Below are 23,513 nucleotides of genomic sequence, written 5' to 3'. Positions count from 1 at the left end.
GTGTACCGGAAATATGTAAGTGCTGCTAGAAGTGCATCTAGGACACCGTAGAACATTTTACGGGATATTTTCCCGATACACGTAGCGATAGTAACACATTATGCGCATGCTGTGCACACGTGATATCTATGCTCGCAGATAAGTGAGATTAGGCCAGCAGGAAAGAACGCAACATAGTAGAAGAAATAACCAAAGTACAGGTTCACAGAGTAAAACCGCCCAAAACATAATACGATCCATATAATAACGGTTAAGTAACGCAGCCGTCGTATCTCTGATTTCCATAATGCCACTTAATAGGCAGAAGCTTTCCATCGAAAATTTAGGCGTGTAGTCTGGCGATTCTCAGTGGAAAATGTTATTTTAGAAAAGGCCCTTGGAGGGGTTTAGTGTCAATTCGGTGTCGAGAAAATTTATGATGTTCCAGGCACTTATAACACAACCTATGTTTAGTGTTACTAACATTTAATGACTTCCGATTGGTTTAATTAATTTATTTAGGGTTTTAAAGAGCTTCAGGTGTATTTTTTTTTACAAACGCCTGCTGGTGTATAGAAATCGAAGTCGTATAACGATTTCAATTTCGTTAAGAATGTTTTACGTTTTGTGAAATCTTTGCTATCCTAGGCTACTCCAACCTGGCTATGTCCTGAGAAATTCAAATATATGATATGGGTATATGGGAATATGTTTAGTAAATAAACTGCACAAACCCTAAAATAGGAGAGATTTCATTAACAACCAAGTTCGCGCATTCCCTATTTTTTCTCAAATGAATTACGATTTCGCTGGATCTAACTGTCTCAATTTATTAGCTTGAATTTGTTCCACGCATGCGTAGTTTTACTGCAAAACATGAAACTCCGCGTGTCACTTATAATTGTGAGAAACTCATTTTTAAAGCTGTTTTGATTCGTGACGCTATTTGTCGATAAAGGCTGTAAAAGCGGTTGAGGTAATTGACGCTAACTGAGGTATAACCAAAATCGGATTCATTTTAATTTTCGAACAAGTGATATGCTTGCCTATACTGAGTGCGCCCCTTCAATTACTCCTGCAGGTGTCCTGGCATGGGCATTGCCCCCCTTATCCCCTGTATCTCTTTTCTCTGCGCCGCGGACATGTCTTTCACTAACTCCTAGTACGTTCCTGTCGCGAATATGCCTGTGTTCGTTCACGATTGCACTATGCTGCTCTCCTTAAAACAAACGAAACTGAACAGAGAATTGCACTTATTAAGAGTGCACGTTGTACCCCATGTCTGTCAAAATACATGAACATACATACTTACCAGGAGTAGATAATAGGGAGTAGATAATCCCTATTATCTACTCCTGATACTTACACATACCCGCACATACAGTACCATAGTCACCAGCACGCGCCTACGCGCGCAGGCACACAGACACGTAGCATGCCCTTACGCTCGCAAACTCGTTCTCATGCACGCACGCACGCACGCACGCACGCACGCACGCACGCATACACGCACGCCGCGCGCATGCCGACGCACGCACGCACGCACGCACGTACATGCGAATGGCGCTTAGTTCCTTTCGAATTTATTTTTGAGATTTGATTGCGCTCACTCCTGTGCATGAAATAGACAGTGGCGCTTTAACGATGGCTGGCTTTGCTTTCGCTGTCCTTATATTTAGACCGAATGAAGACTTCAGCTTTGAGAAATTACAGCCGTGTTGGATCGAGCCTTGTATTAAAAGCTAGCGGCTATACAACCATACGAGGCGCAGCGATTCATTCCATGCGAGGCCGAAGAAAAATATAAACCAACTCGTTCGAGCACAATACTATACATTATAGCCCTAGTCTAGCAATATGAGGGCATTGTTTAGCCGCGATGTTTCGCTATGAATTCGCGTATAATTTGTCATCTATCTACTCGAGGTTCGAGTACATTAAGTAGGAAAACTGGCATGAATAACAGCAACAGCAAGCGCTTACCGATAGATTTATTCATTGAGACATCTGCCTCATCTAATCCACAAGAGAGCGACGTGGCTCATCTAATTGTCTAAAACCTCGTCTGACTACGTTTATTAAAAGTAGATATGTGGCGAAGCTTATCAAACTAGACACAACACCGCTGTACTTCATGTGTAGGAATATCGTGACGGATAAATAGTAAATTATAAAGTGTACATCGTCAGTTTTGCATTTTGCGCGGATTAGAACAATGTTGTAGAACCGATAAAAAGCAGCGTAGCATCGCAGAAAAACTCGAAATGCATTAGTACATAAATAAATAGATAATTTTCGCGCAAAGGAGGTGTCTTATGGGAGGGGATGTGTCAAAATTCAAACGTTCAATTGATCGATTGATTGTTCAATTGAACAGTTCACACACACACGCACACACACACACACACACACACAAGCATGCACGCACACACACAAACACGCGTGCACACACAGACACACACACATACACATGCACGCACGCACACACACAAACACGCGCGCACACACAGACACACACATACGCACATACACATGCACGCACATACACATACCCCTCCCCCCACGCCACCACCACACCACCCACACACAAGCACGCACGCGTACACATAGTGATTCACATATATAACATCGTAAAACGTGGCGGCGGGCGGCAGTAAGTGGGGGGCCGCGAGTCCGAAGGCTCTCGTCATTGGGCTTCGTCTCTCGCTAATTCACATTATGCTCGTGAAGCCTCTGCGTCTCGTGCAGAAGTGCGTGTCTGCCGAGACGCATGCTGCGGTACAGCCGGCGTGGTTCACTCGGGAGCGTTGTTTGGGTGCAGCAGATGTGCGCTCCACGCAAACCAGCTACCAGAAGCTTCTAACCACCGCGCGCGCCTGAATAAAGCCTAAAGTCGACGTCAACCGAAGCGCGAACGACACCGCAGTTTGTTGGTCGGTTGGAAAACAGCGAACACAAACGCTACTCATGAAGTGTTTTCACCGTCGTCGGGCGCTATCCGGTGAAGACGGTAGAGCGGCAGCATAATGTAGGAGCGAGGAAAAACGAAGCCGGAGCTGACGCTGCATCGACTGGCGGGATTTCACCGCACTCGTCTGTTTCGCGTGGTTTGGTGATGTATGTTTACTTAGCCGGCGCAGCAGCTAATGAATATGATATGCGAAGACGATCGGAGCGCAACGCCGATTGAGTAACTGTCACTACGATCGCCTTCTAGCAATTCTAAGCCCCGATCTTTCGAGGGGAATCTGAAGGAATCTCTTACGGGATAGATAGAAAAGCCTGAAATAAAAGCTGAATAAACGCACACAGCTAACCACTTAGCACGATGGCCCATCTGTAGTAAGCAGACGCTGACAGTAGAAAACGAGACCATAGGTGGAAAGGTCGAAGTATTTTCCCCGAGACACATATAGGCACTTGCTGAGAAATACTCGCCGCCATAGGCATCGATCAGCACTAGACGATGGTGATGATGACCACGCTCCGCTGCACCATGCTCATGTTCGATGCACGATCTGATTAGGGCTCTTGCCTATTAAGAATGACTTGATGGAGGTCGCTGCTTTGTCAATATACGTGACCTCGGAGAGGCATTCACCAGCATAATAGCACAGATTAAGATCCAGCGCAGTAACAGGATACGTAATAATAGCGTGAAATCGCTTTACCACATCATGATCAGGCGATCAAAAGGATCATGATCTGAAAGACATGAAGACTGACATTGGGCAGTGGGACTGCATATCGATGAGTGGAAGGCGCGGAGTGTAGTATAGTATTCTATTGTCAGAATATACCAAACATGAGAGGAACTAATATGAAGGCAGTCAACTTGAATAGCTAGTGAATCACCCGTAATGGCCAGAATCCCAAGTGGATCGGATGTATGCTTTCTTGGCTAGGACGCAAACTTACAAACGACAGCTCATTCACTCCAACCCGCTCGATCTCTACGAAGCTCACCCTCTGTTTAAAACTGACCGAGACTCTCATATTTATTTACGAATACATGCATGTATTTAAGCACGGTCGCAGAGAAACAAGGGTCCGTGTGAGAAACAAAATTAGAGTCTTAACATTATTATTAACATTAAATCTTTTCGTAGACCGTTGACAGAAACATGGTAAAGTTACGAGTTTTTCGTACGCAGTTTATAAGGGTCCGATCTACGAGAAAAAGCTGATGTTAAGACAACGAGCCCCTAGAGTATCACAATTTAGAGCCATGCTGAACTGCATTCAGAGGAACATAAGAGTTTACAGCCAGAAATTAACGTTACTAGCCTATTCGTTTTTGACGTCATTCTTTATTTGTTTGCATTATATTTTATTTATTGTGTGTGTGTGTGTGTGTGCACCTGCGTCACCAGCTTCTAAAGCCCACCGTACGCGCATTTGTTGTGAACTATTACTTGCGCAAGCAAAAATATTTGTAAAGAAAAAAGCAACAGACAGTAGGCTAACATAATTGCGCTTTACTTTATGCAACACAACATTCTGCGCGCGTCAATATTCGCATGCAACCAGTGTGTTGTGCAGGATGGACCACATTGGCAACAATTCCGACATAATGAATACCGTGAAAAGGTTTGTTCTATCGTGTCTCTGACGTCATGAGTGTTTAAAGGGCCACGGCTCACTACACGTACGCGGGCAATCCAAACGCCCTGGAAGGTCACATGCATCGTTATATGGAGAAATAGTCACGACAGAGGTGGCACCTAGTGTTAGCCATCGATTAAGAATAAAAATAAAATAAATCAATACAATTTCGCATAAAAGCTCGAGTGTATCTTTATTAAGCGTGATTCGCTGTTGCTATGAATAAAACAAGCCCACTGTCTCAAGCTCATTCCACTGGTACGATCTATCACTTGGCAGTTCCACCTATTTGTCAAATACGTCAAGCAATAAAATAATCCATATATAGAGCACTAACGTTCATCACGTATAGGGTATACTAGCGGGAAAACAACCGTACGATTCATAGACACAACGTTCACTGCATGGTATACATTAAAGTTCACCTCGTTTCTTCAATCTTCCTACTGACGCATTCCACGCGATGGCAATAGTTTCGAACGATATCGGTTGCGGTGGAAATAGAAAGTGGCGGGTACTTCCTCAGGGGAGCCGGTCAATTAAGATGTCGATAATGCAGGTCTCACACGGCGCGTTACTTCGTCGACTAGAACAAGTTTTTTTTCGAAGATACTTTAAACTCCTGCCCCTCGCAATTAGTCGCTAGTATACGCTCACTCTAATTTCCTATTTGTTTTCGCAGTCGTAATGTAAACGGTTGGTGCTTTTACGCGCGGTTCTCTCTATACACGCACGCACACAAGCCTCTCGTTCACGAGCGCTATCCATTGCTGGTCCCTACGGTGTAAAAGCTCACCAGAAAAAGGAATTCGTGTATAAATACTGTCATTTCACTTGACAGCATATTATCAGGAGTAAGATAATATAGGATAAGATAAGATAAGATAAGATAAGATAAGATAATCCTATATTATCTTACTCCTGATATTATATGTACAGGAATTCTTTATGCCGTATCGCCAAAAACTATATGACGGGGATTGAATCATCTTTAATGGAGCGGAAGACGCGCTGAGAATACACAGGGTAAGTTACGTCCATCAATAAAAGGTATCGTAATAATCATGTGTGCATATTTACAGAAATGTCAGGAAACGCATGTCGGATCCACGCGAACAGTTACGACAACACACCTATATATTATTACAGAACCAGAGACGCGAACTCACAAGTATCATAAAATCGCAAATTACTTAATTATAAAGGAAATAAACGGAACAACAGAAAAATCCGCAAGACACGAGTGCTTTTCGAACTTTATTTTATTTTCAACTTGCAGTTGGTCTGTATCTTAAGTAGTTAGCTTATAAATCTGTTTTAAATATATAAGCAACTATGTCATGTTATATGAAAGATAATATATGTTCTATGAAAGATTTCTACTATATAAATATCCATGATTTATACATGGCATAAAACTATAACAGGAATAGATGAACAGCGAAATACCAGTAGGAGTCTGCACAGTCGCCACCGCCACTAAACTAAAAATACCTTTATACCGGAACAAACTGTTAAACAGTGCAAGAACAACGGCAATGGACGAAACATCATGGAACGACCAGAGATTATGCTAGTAATCAGAGGAGCGGCGGAGAAGAAAAACGATGAGAGAGGAATGGGAGCGGGAGAGAGAGAGAGAGAGAGAGAGAGAGAGAGAGAGAGAGAGAGAGAACAGGGGAATGAAGAAAGAGAGAAGGGGAGAGCTCGAAGATGTGGAGAAGAACGAGAGGAAAGAAGGGGGAGAGAGAGAGAGAGAGAGAGAGAGAGAGAGAGAGAGAGAGAGCGGTCACGGAAAACAATTTGCATTTTTGACAATGAAATAAAATGAATTCGAAAATAGGGAAACACGGAACCGCAGAGCTCCTCCTCCATTAAAACTCCAGCACGAATTGCTGACATACGGCTGATGGGTGGGTGGGAGGAGGAGAAGGTAATGCGCGGAATGTGTCACCGTCAGCAGAAACGGGTTTCCTCTGGGTCACCCACACGTGGAACGTTCATCGCATCGTATTGCACAACAACCAAAAACATTGCCACGATAGCATCATATAAGTGACATCGAAAACTCAATATTAAGCTCTAGGGAATGATAAAGCACGAACAGTAATAATAAAGACTTCCAATAATCTGTATACACCAATATTTACAATCTTAACACCGATTTGGCCTCAAAAGTTGTTCAAGACGGGCAAGCCAACAGCCACAGCCACAAACCACAACCACCATCGACTACACTAATGACGTCACTCAGAAAAATTCATACTCGTGTTTAGATGGCTTAACGCCGTCCCCTCAGTGTGACGTGTTGATCAAACTATATTATGAACTGTGGGATGTCCAGCGCAAGCGGGCACACGGGCTTATAGACACGTTAAAACAACCTGATCTATCATGCCACGACATTCAGAGCCACCAAATATACAAAGAACATTGAGTCCAAGTATTTTGTACAGGTAAGTAAAATAAAATTGAAATTTGAAAGCCCTGATATTCTGATATGTAGTGTAGCAGCGCCCGCTGCTATATACTCATTTGACCGATAGGTGGCAGTGGCGCAGTGCAGACTCCGGCTCTAGGCAAAAAACCAAGCAGTTCTCCTAACGGCATCGTGTCCCATAAATGCATCTCTAAGCTCTAAAATAGTAACTTTGTACATACGGTTTAGTAAAAACCCGAGACGAATGCCGCCACAGGTAAAAGACGCCTCGTACTTATGATATGAACCAATGCGCACAACCCGCGCCATATAGCGAAACCCGCGCATGCGCATGCTCGCTCGTGCGACATGGATAACACTGATTTTTAAAAACAAAAAAGTACAGTCACCTTTACAAGGAATGATTTAGTTACGAAATGATTTTCTTCAACAATAAAATTTATGCGGAATGTAGATTCGTTATCGATTTCAGCATCAAATCAACGTCGATCCGAACAAATTCATGAGGTCGAACAAACAAAACAATGATAAATATTGATAAACAGCTCATCAACGTCGGCCTAGAGCTCAGGTACACAATAAATCACGAAGCATCTCCTAAAAAACTATAATGTCACCCTATCTAATAGTATATTTGGCAAGAATAAATGATATACTTTTTCGTATTTTTTTGCTATTTTTTTGTACAAAGCACATTCCAAGGCAACGAACCGTGACCAACGAAATATGAAAGTAAAACGCAGCAGCACATTTGTAAGCAATCACGTTCGCTACTCACGCATGTTCTGCCTAGAAATACTGCTTCGTATTAACGAATTATAATTGTTATCAAGTTGGCATTGAGCTATATAAGTTATATACTTTGTTTAATATGAGATAATATAATGTGCCTTACACTACTCGCTATATTACGTAATTTTGCTAGCTTCCCAACTGCAGAGAAACGCGAAATGGGTTACATGGTTCCCTGCAGTCATGCGCATGACAAATAATATTCGAATAAAATACTGATAAGAAATTAATATCCGTAGGTTTCAATATTATTAATAATAAATAAATATATGAAAATAGAGGTGTCCTCAATCTTTGTCACATACTCATTTCATCTTTGGCATTTCTGGATACAAATTGTTTGCGAACACGCGTAGTGTACCACATGCCAACAAATTACACCAAGACAAGTCTTTAGATAACAACTGAACACCAAGACTGTAAAACGACGTACAGTAACTCAACGATACAGAAATTAAAATTAATGTCATAACTCATAGCTTGTGACTAGATCCGAAACTTCCACTTCACCCGGTTGATTTATGTGATGGTTACCATCTTAACGCACCTACAACTACTCTATGTATGCTAACCTAAAATTGCTGACCAATAAATATTTGACTTGCAAAAGTCCAATAAATATAAGTCGATAATAAATAAACGAAAAAAATCCTGTTAATCAATAATCATATATCTCCTAAGCTTACGATCATGCCACAATGTAGTTTTAACGATTGTTCAACCCCCTTGTTGCGAGCGTGTAGCTCCACCACGCTGTCGTCTGCACACATGCAGCAACGACGCACGCGTCATATGATTGGTTTGTCATCTCACAGCGTCAGGCGTTGTCACGCTACCACGCACGCCACGCGATAACACGCTTGGAAAAGTCTGTATAAGCATAACAATCGCCACGAGTATGGCACTTAGACTATTTCGTCACTTACAACGCAATATATACGGTGGAAATCGGCATATTAAAACGACATTACAAATTCTAAAGTGAATCTTGTATTAATTATACGCGATGTAGGCCTAACGCTACCTAAGTGTCTACAAACTACTTCGAAAACTTAACTAGAGTTATAGCTGGAAACTAATAAACAACACGTTTCCTCCCATACATACCGCGGATCACGCCGCCAAATTAGCCAAGATACAATGTCAGCATGACACGTGATCGCGTCCGAACCACGTGACTGTGACGTCTCACAACCGTCGTCCCGCAAATTGTGGTCACGACAGATCTCAAAATCGACGTTTTGAGATCCAGCAGAGAATGCCCTCGGTTAAACTATGCAATAATTTAACATTTTAATGGAACACCAAGAGCACGGGGGACGCAGGAACGGCCGTAACGTAATGCGTTCATATCAGGAGGCCATTGTGCTGGCTGATCCAGAGACAAGCACGCAAGCAAATGTCGCGTAGCGTTTGCAATTACTCGGTTAAATCACCTATAAGCGAATCTACGGTATTACAATCTAACCAGCTGCCATGTCGACGCGACCGACTTGACTTCTCTACATAGAAATCGAAAATCGCAATAACACCTCTTCGTTGACGGTACTGATTTACTAGCCCTATAACGAATGGCGTCAAAACATGTGTAGCTGCCCTTTACGGAAAGGTAACTTCATCGAGGTGGGATTCTTCAACAACTATTTTAGATATACACGGGAAAAATTTACAGGTCAACTATTTCGATTATATCATTTGGTTTAAACAACCTAATAATAAGCGTCATGGACCTATCATGTGAGTTGAGCCGCGCGCTCGAAGCGACGTCGTACACTACTACAAACTTTGGACTTCACGGGTTTCGCTGAAAACTGACAGAATCTTTAACAAACACGTAGCGATTGGCAAGACTATTCATAGTTCATTCACGGTCAAGTATACTATCCACAGTATCCGTGCACAACAGTCACCTATGACAGCACATGTACTAGCGACGTCATCAAAAAGGACGGCACGCTGCACGAACAACACCGATGACGAACGTGAAATGAACTCATTACACCAAAACGCTTGGGAACTGAAACCCACCAAACCGTACATTGAACTGGACGATGACAAACAACGATGCAGGTGTGATACGCTTATTCGCCTGGCTGTTTGGCTTCTCGGCCATTTCTCCCAATCACACTCTGCACTGAACTGTGAATACTCCTTCCAACCCACCACGGACGAACTCACACAGGAAAAGAAAAATATATTTCTTCCAAAATAGGACTAGAGACTCTTTAGTCAAAATTATGAGGGCCTCTTTAGTCATCAGATTGTTTTAAGTATCGTACTTATACAGAATATATTAAGTAGAAATACTTACGTTTTAAGTAAAATATTGGCCTTTCGAGTGTTATATACAGACGATCATTTGTCACGCTAAAAGTATACTTTATTCTATGTGTACATATAGAATATAATATACATTCTATAAAGGGGCGTTTAAATAAGAATACGCCTCATCTCGTTATGCGTTCTATAGCTGTTACGTGTGTAAATGTGCTTCATCTTCCGCGAAAGCTTATAGGAATATTTGGAGAGTTTAGCAATGAAGTTGGGTCTCATTTGTATATAAATCGGTTATAGAGACTCTATTTTGGGAAATGTTAGCAGCAATGAAATGAAGGGGCACGGCATCGTAACGGCTGACAAGCTAGAGTTTTGTTTGGGGGAAGAATGAGCAGACGAAAAAATTTCAAACATCTTTCGTGTAAATAGTCCGACGCTAGTCTCAGACAGTCACCACTGACGTGAGTAGAATTAACGGTGTTCCCTGTATAAAACATACTTTATATACAAGTGAAAACCAGTGAATACACGTGGTACTTGGTTCAGATTGCGCGAAGCGGCGAAAACGCACGCATAAGGATAAACCAAGTAACATTCTTTATCATAAAGTATTCCCGTCAACGCAACTGTGAGATATCTGCTTCCAATTTGCGCCTCCTCTTTTCGTGACGACGTTTTCTGCACGACAAAAATAACTGCAACATCCCCAATATAAGGCGAGGGCGGCCTCGTTGTATACACACACTCTCTCTCTCCCTCTCAATATCGATGATCACTAATCCAGCAGCTGCTGTCCACAGGCAGCCCGCTGTGCTGGTCCGTCCATAACGCGTTTCTAAAACAGTTATATCAAGAGTGCTATATATTCACAATACAAACAAATAATAATAATATTACAAATTTAAGAAGATATCATTCGGAGATAACATGCGTCATATTGACGATAGGAAAAAGAGATAGATATAGAGCTAGAGATGGAGATGAAGATGGGGAGGAAGATGTAGATAGACAGATATATATATATATATAGAGAGAGAGAAGAAAAATGTCAGAGTGATAAACGACATAACATGATTTCTGATTATGTGGACGGGATGACTTGGCAAGATGTGGAGAGAGAGACAGAGAGAGAGCGCGAGGGGGAGAGGGAGAGAGAGACACACACAGAGAGAGAGAGAGAGAGAGAGAGAGAGAGAGAGAGAGAGAGATAGCGAGAAAGAGAGAGAGAGACGAGAGAGGAGAGAGAGAAAGAGTGAAAGAGAGAGAAAGAGAGAGAGAGAGAGAGAGCGAGGGGGAAGAGGAGAGAGAGAGACACAGAGCAGAGAGAGGAGAGAGAAGAGAGGAGAGAGAGAGAGAGAGAGAGGAGAAGAGAGAGAGAGAGAGAGAGGAGAGAGAGAGAAAGAGTGAAAGAGAGAGAGAGAGAGCGAGGGGGAGAGGGAAAGAGAGAGAGAGAGAGAGAAAGCGACGAAGCACAAACCAAGTAGAAAAAATAGACGACGGGAATGAGAAAGAAGTCGGGGGGGGAGAATGGAAAGAATGGATCATATAGAGGTTGGTGAGTTGTGGTAATGAAGGGGTGGAATATAAGAAAAATACCACAAGTTTTATGTACATACCTACCATTTCGCCTTATAGATCCTTTATCAGTGCAGTGTTTAATAAGGCCTGTTTGCATCTTTGGACGCTTCAGTTGTACCTTAAGTCGTTTCATTCCGATCTGGAATCCATTCATCGCCTGAATGGCGGCCTGGGCACTGGTGGGGTTGTCGAAACTCACAAATCCTGGAACGCACGACAAATGTACGCATTAAATCTACAAAATTACCTAAATCGTTGCCACCTCACGTACATGCATGCCACTCGGATACTACTGCGTAGTTATGTTATATAGATTGTGCTTTATTATTGCCATGGTAGAGGAGTTAGAATAACAGCCTCCTGTGCAGATCGTTACTGTTGATAATGCGATAATGCTGTCGATAATGCTCGAGATCATATCATTTCATTATAATCTTCATTATGAATACTATCAAAATACTAGGCCTTACTGCAAAAAAGTAGTGCTGACATATTATTTTAATTAATATTATAATTAATAATGTAATAATTATGTTATTATTATATTACTATTATTACTATTTATTAACTACTACAGTTATTATTATTATTATCATTATTATTATTATTATTATTATCACAATAATGATGATCAACACATCATTATTAGTTATAATTATTAAATTATAATAACTTAGCGTTTCTCGTGTTACTGTACGATACTCACCAAAGCACTTGCTTTGATTGTGCGCGATCGACAAACACTTTTGAGCTGATGACATTCCGAATGGCATGAACATCTGCATAGCTCAGCGTCGCCAAATTCTCTTGCTGGCAGATATAGGATGAACAGGTTGCAAACTCGGACCTGCAGCAGAGGGCAGCACCGTGTTAGCTATCACATGTCCATTTCTCGGCTGTAGAGGGTAGCACCAGTCAGCAACGTCAGCTGAAAGCATGCAATAACGTGTGAAGCAGGAAGCAAACAAAAACACGATGAAAACGAAACAATTTGTAACTAAAATACAATCATTCGGTTTATCGGCTAGAAACAAATAGAGGCATGAGGAAATTACGTGGTCACGCCAAATCGTTAAAGGGTATTCGCGAACGACGGAAATAAATTGGTTGAATTTGTGTTCGTATGCGCCCATACACGTGATTTCATTCTTATTAGGACAGCACCACAGATAAGAAAGGCAAATAAAGATCAGCGCCATAACGTTTATCCTAAAATCAATAGTATGTCGACGAACGGAACGTATATTTACGAGGGTTTGCTCAGTTGTTAACGCAGTCACCACCACACACGCCACGTGTTCAACGAGCACTCGATTTATAATGTCGCACGTAACTGTTGTTGTACTAAATGTCGGCTAGCATGCTACGACGTGCAAGTACTTCGCTATTTAAACCTCAAATAATCAATAAAACTACAATCTAACTAGACGTGGATTTACTGATACATTTTGTTGGCGGTAACGACACGTAGTGGTTATAAGGGGGTCGGGGTGCTACTGCAATAATGGCGTTCTCCAAATTCAAAACTATATCGTGCGTTACGTACTGCGGACAGAAAGATATGCACTAAGACCAAAACAAAATATAGGTGTGTTACGGTTTTCCGACCGACCCTATTTATTCCAGCGACTCTAAACATTTTATTTGTCAATTTCTTTAAAGTAAAAAAAGAAGAAAAAGAAAAAAGAATTGGACAGTTCTTACTTCAAAAGCACAACGCACTCCTTCGGACATGGTCGTAAATAAAATATGTTCAAGAAAATAAAATGTTTCCCCTACCTACACCTTTTTTTCCGGCATGTAACGGTAACCACACATATATTTTGTTTTGGCCTAACGCAAGCGTCACGATCCTATGATCCTATTTTCATCTACAAGTGCGAGTTAACTGCTCCTCGCCCCATCCAGCTTAAAACTGTTCTGATGTTGACTAAATCAGTAGCCAGGAAAAAGAAGATGATAGAATTATAATTTTCACTTGTAAATTTTGGTAGCACTGCCCTTGTTGCGATTACCGCGCGCTTAATCACGGATACCCACACGCACGCACGCACGCACGCACGCACGCACGCACGCACGCACGCACGCACTCACACATGCACGCACGCACGCACGTACGCACGCACACACGCACGAAAAAACGAACGAACGCACGCACGCACGCACGCACGCACGCACACGACTGTGTATCGCTGCATATATGCTGAGAGAAGACAACATGATTAATAATACCGTACCTGATAGGAACTTTCCATCATGCTTGATCTGTGCGCCTTGCTGCAGTGCGGCTTGCTGGGCCAGCGCCTGGGTGTACTGCCCGTAGGCAGCCGGATATGCTGCAACGACAAGCAAAATCACTTCATCAGTAACGCAGACACAGTGCGAAGCAGCCATTCTCCCTCGAGGAAAGTCAATAGATAAAGAATTCTGCGCAGCGCACTCTGACGTCGCTAGCAGCAACGTTAAGATCGCATGCGTTTATATAAAGAGCTGTCTATGAGGGGAGGCACGGTGCCGCTCGCAGCGACGCTGATAGTCACCCGACATTTACCATTACGATGATGATCACTGAAAGTTGATTCTACGATCGCAGACGCGTCCTCGGGTAAATGTAATGGCATATTGCAATAGTCTATGATCCACTCAAGAAGCGATATTCGACTTTCTATGTCAAATGCTACTGTGGAAACCATGGCAACACCAGCAATAACGCTTAGTACGGCTAGCAACATGCTAATTCGATTTAAACTGATTATCTCTGCTCACCAGCGAATTGCTGTATGCCAGCATACTGTTGAAGAGGGTCCCCGCTGCCGACTCCTTGAGCTGCAAGTATAGATGAACATTTACTTGCTCGTACTTTGCTATTCCTGATTTCCGAATAACAGCAAACGGCGCATGCGCACATTTAAAACGCAGTACGATTGCGACTCTTCCAATATCTTTACCGCAAATAGTAACACGAGCAGGCTTACTCTAGTTAGATTTTTAGCCATTCACCTATAACGACGTTATGGGGAGCTGTCACGAGATTGATAATTTTGATCTACACATACCAGCATACTGTGCAGGGATGCCATTAGTGTAGATCTCGCTTGGCTGCCCGTTGGCTTGAGCAATGTTGAAGCCAGCAACAGCTGCGGTCGGTGAGGGCATGTTCTGGATCGAGCCATTGACCTGCTGTGCCGCTGTATATGTCACAATACACAAGTCTTTCAATACGGAGCCGCTGATTTATCATATCCGTGAGCCTATCTCTAAACTTCCTCGTATACAACATTTAATTGTTCTTCTGTGTAATCTGTTAAGGAACGCAGACATTTCGCTGCGTTTCTGATTAAAGTATCTGCGTCTAGACACTGTAGCTGTTGATTCGCACAGTTTCGTAGGACAGTGCAGTTAAGAGTGACTAGTCTGTGTTTTTGTTTGTTTATCACTGCGAAATGACACATCTCAGACACGTATGCTATGTTTATTAAGACATCTATAATTACCTAATATTGATTCATATAACCTACTACATTTTATATGACACAGCACATCTGTATATAAATAAATAAATAAATAAATATATTACTTCACTCTTCTCTCTCTCTCTCTCTCTCTCTCTCTCTTTCTCTCTCTCACCTCTCGTCTCTCCTCTCTCCTCTCTCTTACCTGCTCTCTCTCTCTCTCTCTCTCTCTCTCTCCTCTGTGTGTGTGCTCTCTCCCTCTCCCCCTCGTGCTCTCTCTCTCTGCTCTCTCTCTCCACATCTTGCCAAGTCATCCCGTCCACATATACAGAAATACATGTATCGTTTTATCACTCTGACATTTTTCTTCTCTCTCTCTCTCTATATATATATTATCTGTCTATCTACATCTTCCTCCCCATCTTCATCTCCATCTCTAGCTGCTATATCTATCTCTTTTTCCTATCGTCAATATGACGCGCATGTTATCTCGCGAATGATATCTTCTTAAATTGTAATATTATTATTATTTGTTTGTATTGTGAGATATATAGCACTCCTGATATAACTGTTTTAGAAACGCGTTATGGGACGGACCAGCACAGCGGGCTGCCTGTGACAGCAGCTGCTGGATTAGTGATCATCGATATTGAGAGGGAGAGAGAGAGTGTGTGTATACAACGAGGCCGCCCTCGCCTATATTGGGGATGTTGCAGTTATTTTTGTCGTGCAGAAAACGTCGTCACGAAAAGAGGAGGCGCAAATTGGAAGCAGATATCTTCACAGTTGCGTTGACGGAATACTTTATGATAAAGAATGTTACTTGGTTTATCCTTATGCGTGGCGTTTTCGCCGCTTCGCGCAATCTGAACCAAGTACCACGTGTATTCACTGGTTTTCACTTGTATATAAAGTATGTTTTATACAGGGAACACCGTTAATTCTACTCACGTCAGTGGTGACTGTCTGAGACTAGCGCTCGGACTATTTACACGAAAGATGTTTTGAAATTTTTCGTCTGCTCATTCTTCCGCCCAAACAAAACTCTTCTGCTTGTCAGCCGTTTACGAGCCGTGCCCCTTCATTTCATTGCTGCTAACATTTCCCAAAATAGAGTCTCTATAACCGATTTATATACAAATGAGACCGCAACTTCATTGCTAAACCTCTCCAAAATTCCTATAAGCTTTCGCGGAAGATGAAGAGACAATTTACACACGTAACAGCTATAGAACGCATAACGAGCTGAGGCGTATTCTTATTTAAACGCCCCTTTTATAGAATGTATATTATATTCTAATATGTACACATAGAATAAAGTATACTTTTAGCCGTGACAAATGATCGTCTGTAATATAACACTCGAAAGGCCAATATTTTACTTAAAACGTAAAGTATTTCTACTTAATATATTCTGTATAAGTACGATACTTAAAACAATCTGATGACTAAAGAGGCCCTCAATATTTTGACTAAAGAGTCTCTAGTCCTATTTGGAAGAAATATATTTTCTTTTCCTGTGTGAGTTCGTCCGTGGGGTTGGAAGGAGTATTCACAGTTCAGTGCAGAGTGTGATTGGAAGAAAATGGCCGAGAAGCCAAACAGCCAGGCGAATAAGCGTATCACACTGCATCGTTGTTTGTCATCGTCCAGTTCAATGTACGGTTTGGTGGTTTCAGTTCGGCCAAGCGTTTTGGTGTAATGAGTTCATTTCACGGTTCGTCATCGGTGTTGTTCGTGCAGCGTGCGCGTCCTTTTTGATGACGTCGCTAGTACATGTGCTGTCATAGTGACTGTTGTGGCAACGGAATACTGTGGATAGTAATACTTGACCGTGAATGAACTAATGAATAGTCTTGCCAATCGCTCCGTGTTTGTTAAAGATTCTGTCAGTTTTCAGCGAAACCCGTGAAGTCCAAAGTTTGTAGTAGTGTACGACGTCGCTTCGAGCGCGCGGCTCAACTCATCACATGATAGGTCCATGACGCTTATTAATTAGGTTGTTTAAAACCAAAATGATATAATCGAAATAGTTGACGCTGTAAATTTTTCCCGTGTATATCTAAAATAGTTGTTGAAGATCCCCCTCGATGAAGTTACCTTTCCGTAAAGGGCAGCTACACATGTTTTGACGCCATTCGTTATAGGGCTTAGTAAATCAGTACCGTCAACGAAGAGGTGTTATTGCGATTTTCGATTTCTATGTAGAGAAGTCAAGTCGGTCGGCGTCTCGACATGGCAGGCTGTTAGATTGTAATACTCGTAGATTCGCTTATAGGTGATTTAACGCGAGGGCAAATTGCACCAACGCTTACGCGACATTTTGCTGCGTGCTTGTCTGCTGGATCAGCCAGCAAAGGCCTCCTGATATGAACGCATTACGTTTACGGCCGTTCCTGCGTCACCCCCGTGCTGCTTGGTGTTCCATTAAAATGTTAAATTATTGCATAGTTTAACCGAGGGCATTCCTCTGGCTGATTCTCAAAAACGTCGATGTTTGAGATCTGTCGTGAACCAACAATCTTGGCGGAGCGACGGTTGTGAACGTCACAGTCACGTGTTTCGGACGCGATCACGTGTCATGCGTGCAATTGTATCTTGGCTAATTGGCGCCGTGATCCGCGGTATGTATGGAGAAACGTCTTGTTTATTATTATGCAGCTATAACTCTCAGTTAAGTTTTCGAAGTATGTCTTGTAGACGACTTTAGGTAGCGTAGGCCTACATCGCGTATAATTATATACAAGATTCACTTTAGAATTGTGTAATGTCGTTTTAATAAGCCGATTCCACGCGTAATATATTGCGTTGTAAGGTGAGAAATAGTCTAAGTGCCAAATACTGCTGGCGATTGTTATGGCTTCATACAGACTTTTCGCAAGGCGTTGTATCGCGTGGCGTGCGTGTAGCGTGGACAACGCTTGACGCTGTGAGATGACAAAACGCAATCATATGACGCGTGCGCGTCTGCTGGGCATGTGTGCAGACGACAGCGGTGGGAGCTACACGTCGCAACAAGGGGGTTGAACAATCGTTAAAACCTACATTGTGCGCATGAACGTAAGCTTAGGAGATATATAGCATTATTGATTAACAAGATTTTTTTCGTTTATTTACTTATCGACTTATATTTATCGTGGACTTTTGCCAAGTGCAAATATTTATTGGTCAGGCAATTTTAGGTTAGCATTACATAGAAGTAGTTGTAGTGAGCGTTAAGGATGGTAACATCACATAAATCAATGCCGGGTGCAAGTGGAAGTCTTCGGATCTAGTCACAAGCTATGAGTTATGACATTAATTTTAATTTCTGTCGTTGAGTTACTGTACGTCCGTTTACAGTTTGGTGTTCAGTCTTGTTATCTAAAAACTTGTCTTGGTGTAATTTGTTGGATGTGGTACACTACGCTGTTCGGCAAAACAATTTGTGATCCAGAAATGCCAAAGATGAAATGAAGTTTTGTGACAAGATTGGGGGGACACCTCTATTTTCATGATATTTTATTTATTATTAATAATATTGAAAACCTACGGATATTAATTCTCTTATCAGTATTTTATTCGAAATATTAATTTGTCATGCTGCATTGACTGCTGCAGGCGCTAACCATGTAACCCATTTCGCGTTTCTCTGCGAGTTGGAGCTAGCAAAATTACGTAATATAGGCGAGTAGTGTAAGGCACATTATATTATCTACATATTAAACAAAGTATAGTAACCTTATGATAGCTCAATGGCCAACTTGATAACAATTATAATTCGTTACATAACGAAGCAGTAGTTTCTAGCAGAAGCATGCGTGAGTAGGCGAACGTGATTGCTTACCAAATGTGCCTGCTGCAGTTTTACCTTTCAATAAAAATTTCGTTGGTCAGCGGTTCGTTGCTTGGATGTGCTTTAGTATCATAAAAAATAGCAAAAAAATACGAAAAGTATATCAATTTATTCTTTGCCAAATATACGATTAGATAGGGTGACATTATTAGTTTTTAGGAAGTGCTTCGTGATTTATTGTGTACCTGAGCTCAGGCGCGACGTTGATGAGGCTGTTTATCCAATATTTATCATTGTTTTGTTTGTTCGACCCTCATGAATTTTGTTCGGCATCGACGTTGATTTGATGCGTAAGATCGATAACGAATCTACATTCCGCATAAATTTTATTGTTGAAGAAAACATTTCGTAACTAAATCATATCTTGTAAAAGTTGACTGTACTTTTTTTGTTTTTAAAAATCATGTTATCCCATGTCGCAGAGCGAGCATGCGCATGCGCGGGTTTCGCTATATTGGCGCGGTTGTGTCGGCATTGTTCAAATATCATAAGTACGAGGCGTCTTTTACCTGTGGCGGCATCGTCTCGGTTTTTACTAAACCGTAAATGTACAAAGTCTACTATTTTAGAGCTTAGAAGATGCATTTATGGGACATCGATGCGTTAGGAAGAACTGCTTGGGTTTTTTGCCTAGAGCCGGAGTTCTGCACTGCGGCCACTGCACCTATCGGTCAAATGAGTAATATAGGGCAGCGGGCGGTGCACACTACATATCAGAATATCAGGGCTTTCAAATTTCAATTTTATTTTACTTACCTGTAGGCAAAATACTTGACTCAATGTTCTTTGTATGATTTGGTGGCTTGATGTCGTGGCATGAATATAGATCAGGTTGTTTTAACGCTGGTCTATAAGCCGCGGTGTGCCGCGCGCCTGGACATCCACAGTTCATTAATATAGTTTGATCAACACAGTCAACTGATGGGGACGGCGTTTAAGCCATCTAAAACGAGTATGAATTTTCTGAGTGACGTCATTAGTGTTAGTCCGATGGTGGTTGTGGTTTGTGGCTGTGGCTGTTTGGCTTGCCCGTCTTGAAGCAACTTTTGAAGCAAATCGTGTTAAGATTGTAAATATTGGTGTATACAGATTATTGGAAGTCTTTATTATTACTGTTCCGTGCTTTATCAATCCTAGAGCTTATAATTGAGTTTCGAATGTCATCTATATGATAGCTATCGTGGCAATGTTTTTGGTTGTTGTGCAAATACGATGCGATGAACGTCACGTGTGGTGACCCAGAGAAACCCGTTTCCTGCGACGGTGACACATTCCGCCGCATTCTCTCCTCCTCCGCACCACCCATCAGGCCGTATTGTCAAGCAATTCGTGCTGGTTTTTATATGGAGAGGAGCCATCTGGCGTTCCGTGTTTCGCCTATTTTCGAATTCATTTTATTCATTGTCAAAAATGCAAATTGTTTCGTCGTGACCGCTCTCGTCTCTCTCTCTGCTCTCTCTCTCTACTCCCCCCCTCTTTTCCTCTCTTCTTCTCCCACATCTTCGAGGCTCTCCCCTCTCTCTTTCTTCATTCGCCTGTCTCTCTATTCTCCTACTCTCTCTCTCATCTCATCTCTTCTCTCTCTCTCTACTTCTCTCTCTCTCTCCTCTCTCTCTCTCTCTCTCTCCTCCGGGCTGCCCATTCCTCTCTCATCGTTTCTTCTCCGACGCTCCTCTGATTACTAGCATAATCTCTTGTCGTTCCATGATGTTTCGTTCATTGCCTGTTGTTCTTGGCAGCTGTTAACAGTTTTGTTCCGGTTATAAAGGGTATTCTTTAGGTTAGTGCGGTGCGACTGTGCAGACTCCTACTGGATTTCGCTGTTCAATCTATTCCTGTTAGTGTTATGCCATGATAAATCAGGATATTTATACCATGAGTAGAACTTTCATAGAACTATATTATCTTCATATAAATGACATAGTTGCTTAGTATATTATAAAACAGATTTAAAAGCTTAACATACTTAAGAATACAAGACAACTGCAAGTTGAAAATAAAAATAAAGTTCGAAAAGCCTCGTGTCTTGCGGATTTTTCTGGTTGTTCGCGTTTATTTTCCTTTATAATTAAGTAATTTGCGATTTTATGATAACTTGCTGAGTTTCGGCGTCTCGTGGTTTTCGTGTAATAATATATATGGTGTGTTGTCGTAACTGTGGTGCGCGTGGATCCGAACATGCGGTTCTGAACATTTCTGTATATATCACACATGATTATTACGATAACCTTTTCATTGATGGACGGTATACTTACCCTGTGTTTCTTCAAGCGCGTCTTCCGCACCAATTAAAGATGATTCAATCCGCGCGTCAGTATAGTTTCTTGGCGATACGGCATAAAAGATTTCTGTACATATAATATGCTGTAAAGTGAAATGACAGGAATTTATACACGAATCTCTTTTTCTGTGAGCTTTTCACCGTCAGGGACGCAGCAATGTGATACGCTCGGTGAACGAAGAGGCCTTGTGTGGCGTGCGTGTATAAGAGAACCCGCGTAAACCCAACCGTTTACATACGACTGCGAAAACAAATAGAAATAGAGTGAAGGCGTAATACTACGACTAATTGGCGAGGGGCAGAAGTTAAAGTATCTTCGAAAAAAAACTTGTTCTAGTCGACAGAAGGTAACCGCCGTGTGACCGACTGCATTGATCGACATCTTAATTTGAGCCGGCTCGCCTGAGGAAGTACCGTCGCCACTGTCTATTTCCACCGCAACCGATATCGTTCGAAACTATTGCCATCGCGTGATATCGTCAGTAGGAAGAGTTGAACGAAACGATGTGAAACTTTAAATGTATCACCAATGCAGTGCAACGTTGTGTCTATGAAATCGTACGGTTGTTTTCGCGCTAGTATACTCCTATACGTGATGAACGCTTAGTGCTCTATACTATGGATTATTTATTGCTTGACCGTATTTGACAAATAGGTGGAACTGCCAGTGATAGATCGTACCAGTGGAATGAGCTTGAGACAGTGGGCGTGTTTTATTCCATAGCAACAGCGATCACGCTGTAATAAAGATACACTCAACTTTTATGCGAAAGTTGTATTGATTTATTTTATTATTTTATTCTTAATCGCTGGCTAAAGCAGCTAAGGTGGGCCACCTCTGTCCGTGACTATTCTCCACTATCACGATACCGCATTGTGACCATTCCAGGCGTTTGGATTTGGCCCGCGTACGTTGTAGTGAGCCGTGCCCCTTAAAACACTCATGACGTCAGAAGACACGATAGAATCAAACCTTTTCCCGGTATTCATTATGTCGGAATTGTTGCCAATGTGGTCCATCCTGCATACACACACCTGGTTGCATGCGAATATTGACGCGCGCAGAATGGTTCGTGTTGCATAAAGTAAAGCGCAATTGATGTTAGCCTACTGTCTGTCTTTTTTTCTTTACAATATTTTTGCTTGCCGCAAGTCAATAGTTCACAACAAATGCGCGTGTACGTGGCTTTAGAAGCTGTGACGCAGGTGCCACACAGCACAACACACACACACACACACACCACACACACACACACACACAGCACCACACACACACACACACACACACGACACACACACACACACACACACACACAGCGCGCGCGCCGCGCGGGCGCGCCGCGGCATACACGTAATTCACGTCCAACGTCCACTTTCTCTCATACCAGAAAAATAGCTACATGGGTTTTGGTTGGCTAAATATACGCGTAGCCTAAGAAGATACTGCGTGAACTATTCACTCCATGTAGTGTAGCGACACACCCGCCGCAATTACCGCACTAAATCAACCGCAACATGAACGCTGTTGACCTTAACAAGCGCGAGGATAAGCCACGAATCAACGTAATAACGAGTAGATTCACGCAGAATCATATCAATGTACCAAAATGGCCATTAACATATCCCATAATAAGACCGAGATGTAAGGGATTTGTCGAGTGGCTGAACTGCTGACGCGACCATTCACAGAGATGGCCACGACGAAGTCTACATGGGGATGTAGTCGTGCTCACGTTTAACGCTGCAAAACCTTATAACAGTAGCATTCATCTATGTCACACGAACCAACGCGATGCCCTTTCCGCTACAGTAATGCCGGACAGATATCCACCTGAACTTGTATTTAAAATGCTCACAGAGGGACATTCAGCCATAGAACAAAATCTAATACCTATCGAATGAAGATCTAATTGTTAATCTTAAATATAATTGTATGAAATTCTGGCAAAATGTGGCAATGTGCATGCTAAAGTGCTTAACTACGAACTGGGCTTCTCTACTGCGGCAGTGAGCAACACTCACTGCCACACCACAACACACAGCTGGAAATACCTGGCGTGAAACCCCGCCCGCGTTAGCAATGTGTACGGTTCTTCCGCTATGCCAGCGTTGGAATATCCTTAATTGCAAGACTGCGTTGCATACACTTAATTATTAATATAAAATGAGGTCAATGTCATTCGAATTAATAACGTTCCCCGCACTCCAAATTAGATAGCAATGTCGACCAAGTTGGAGTGTCTACCTCATTTACGGTTGCAAAAGATATCGAGC

General features: G+C 42.2%; 1 protein-coding gene and 1 long non-coding RNA gene across 2 annotated transcripts in view; both read right to left on the bottom strand.

Annotated features, from left to right (window-relative positions):
• Positions 1-5,828: 5,828 nt before the first annotated feature.
• LOC106821462 lies at positions 5,829-12,396 on the bottom strand. Its single transcript, XR_001395735.1, has 3 exons — positions 12,378-12,396; positions 11,710-11,875; positions 5,829-10,928 (listed from the first exon to the last, which is right to left on the bottom strand). It is a non-coding gene; the product is annotated as an uncharacterized LOC106821462 (long non-coding RNA).
• A 63-nt stretch (positions 12,397-12,459) lies between these two features.
• The window catches only part of LOC106821453 (CUGBP Elav-like family member 4), a gene marked incomplete in the record, with an annotated part of 62,107 nt that continues 51,053 nt past the window's right edge, over positions 12,460-23,513 (bottom strand). Inside the window, 4 exon segments of the mRNA XM_014826266.1 lie at positions 12,460-12,599; positions 13,909-14,007; positions 14,438-14,497; positions 14,728-14,859. Of these exon segments, the coding sequence (XP_014681752.1) occupies positions 12,460-12,599; positions 13,909-14,007; positions 14,438-14,497; positions 14,728-14,859 (431 nt within the window).

The sequence above is a fragment of the Priapulus caudatus genome, unplaced genomic scaffold (genome assembly GCF_000485595.1).
Source record: "Priapulus caudatus unplaced genomic scaffold, Priapulus_caudatus-5.0.1 Scaffold74, whole genome shotgun sequence".
In the NCBI taxonomy this organism is placed as follows: Eukaryota; Metazoa; Priapulida; class Priapulimorpha; order Priapulimorphida; family Priapulidae; genus Priapulus; species Priapulus caudatus.
The sequence above is the reverse complement of the archived record's forward strand: the minus strand, read 5'-3'. Positions and strand labels throughout refer to the sequence as shown.